The 1969-nt window shown below is 47.4% G+C and overlaps 1 protein-coding gene across 1 annotated transcript in view; it reads left to right on the top strand.

Moving 5' to 3' along the window:
- Positions 1-1420: 1420 nt before the first annotated feature.
- Positions 1421-1969, top strand: part of LOC119417984 (collagen alpha-1(XII) chain) — a gene marked incomplete in the record, with an annotated part of 211081 nt that continues 210532 nt past the window's right edge. Inside the window, 2 exon segments of the mRNA XM_037685231.1 lie at positions 1421-1523; positions 1744-1854. Coding sequence (XP_037541159.1) covers positions 1779-1854 — 76 coding nt within the window.

Here is a 1969-nt window from a genome sequence, read left to right on the forward strand (position 1 = left end):
AGAATAATCACTGTGAAAAATCACATCATGTTGCTGCTGATCTGTTTCATGTTGTTGTTGCTTATCTGTTTCAATGTTGCTGCTGATCTGTTTCGTGTTGCTGCTGATCGGTTTCATGTTGCTGCTGATCTGTTTCATGTTGTTGCTGTTGATCTGTTTCAATGTTGCTGCTGATCTATTTCATGCTGCTGATGATCTGTTTCGTGTTGCTGCTGATCTGTTTCATGCTTCTGCTGATCTGTTTCTTGTTGTTGCTGTTGATCTGTTTCAATGTTGCTGCTGATCTGTTTTGTGTTGCTGCTGATCTGTTTCATGCTGCTGCTGATCTGTTTCAATGTTGCTGCTGATCTGTTTCATGTTGCTGCTGATCTGTTTCATGTTGCTGCTGATCTGTTTCATGTTGATGTGTTCATTCATGCTCATCAGCTCACACAGACTCATGTTCGTGCTGCTGTTACGCGTAGTTTTTATTATTTTTATGCTGTTAGTGTTTAGTGTATATTTAGTTGATGTTTTTCTTAGTTCATATCTTTGATCTTGTTGTTTTTTTTACATTTTATTGTTGGATGTAACTGGGACCCTGTGGACTTAATCTCATTCCACCACATGAGGTGCGAACGACCATCAAGAAATTCTGACTCTGATATATCCATGTCTATATCTGTCCACATGTCCATGTCTGTCCAGGTCTGTCCAGGTCTGTCCACATGTCCATGTCTGTCCAGGTCTGTCCACATGTCCATGTCTGTCCAGGTCTGTCCACATGTCCATGTCTGTCCAGGTCTGTCCACATGTCCATGTCTGTCCAGGTCTGTCCAGGTCTGTCCACATGTCCATGTCTGTCCATGTCTGTCCAGGTCTGTCCAGGTCTGTCCACATGTGTCCCACTCTGCTCCTGGATCACTGACGGTGAAGCTGTTCTGACGTCACTCAGCAGATTAGATCAGATTACAGTTGAAGATTATTCATTCATTCGTTTGTTTGTTTGTTTGTTTGTTTGTTTGTTTGTTTGTTTCCTGGAGGAAAACGAGTTTAAATCCTGACACATTTGATCAATAATCGAACCTTTGGACCAGCCAGAACCTGGTTCGGGTCTGGAGGTTTTTATTCAGCTGCTGGGACCCGGACTCTCCAGGTCCGTCTCTGACTAAGGTTCTGCAGGTTCTGAAGGTTCTGGAGGTTCTGAGGGTTCTGTAATGGTAAGTGGAGCCTCTGGCTAAGTTCTGGAAGGTTCGGACGGGTTTCCTCCGTCTCAGACAGAACCGAACCTCCTCAGCTCAAAGGAATGCAGAAAATGTGTCAAAGTTTCCGAGTTCGTGTCTGAGCGGTTCTGCCAGGTTCTGGTTCTGGTTCGGCCCGCCTCCTCGTTAAGAAGCGGATCGTGTGGAGACTCTTCCCACTTCAGCCAGCCTTCCAGAAGTCCCGGAGTTCTGGACCGGACCACTTCAGCCTCCCTCACAGCAGAACATCAGAGTTGGGTTTCCGAACCGAACCGGTTCCGACAGCTTCTCCAGAGTCCAGAGGTCAGTGTGACTTTGTTTGTTGGGATTATTCAGGGAGAGCCGAACTGATGGACCCGTCCGGACCCGAACTGTGGAGGCTTTTGTTTGCTCAGCTGAAGATCTGTAACCAGAACCGAACCGGGTCCGGTTCTGGTTCTTTTCATGTTGAAAGATCAAAAGAATAAAACTCCAATTCGTTCCTGAAGAACCTCCAGGTGACCTTTGACCTTTGACCTCACAGCTTCATGAAGATCTGCTGAGGAAGAGGAGCTGAAGATGAAGAGCAGGCTGTCTGTGGGAGCTGCAGCGCTCCTGGTGCTGCTGATCACCTCCTCTCAGGCGCAGGAGCAAGGTAAAGCCACTGCTGCTCATACTTCTCTCCTCCTCTCTTCTGCCTCCTCACCATCTCCTCCTCTCCACCTCCTCCTCTCCATCTCCACCTCCTCCTCTCCACCTCCTCCTCTCCA

This window comes from Nematolebias whitei, chromosome 12 (assembly GCF_014905685.2).
Source record: "Nematolebias whitei isolate Nwh7 chromosome 12, NemWhi1, whole genome shotgun sequence".
Lineage (NCBI taxonomy): Eukaryota > Metazoa > Chordata > Actinopteri > Cyprinodontiformes > Rivulidae > Nematolebias > Nematolebias whitei.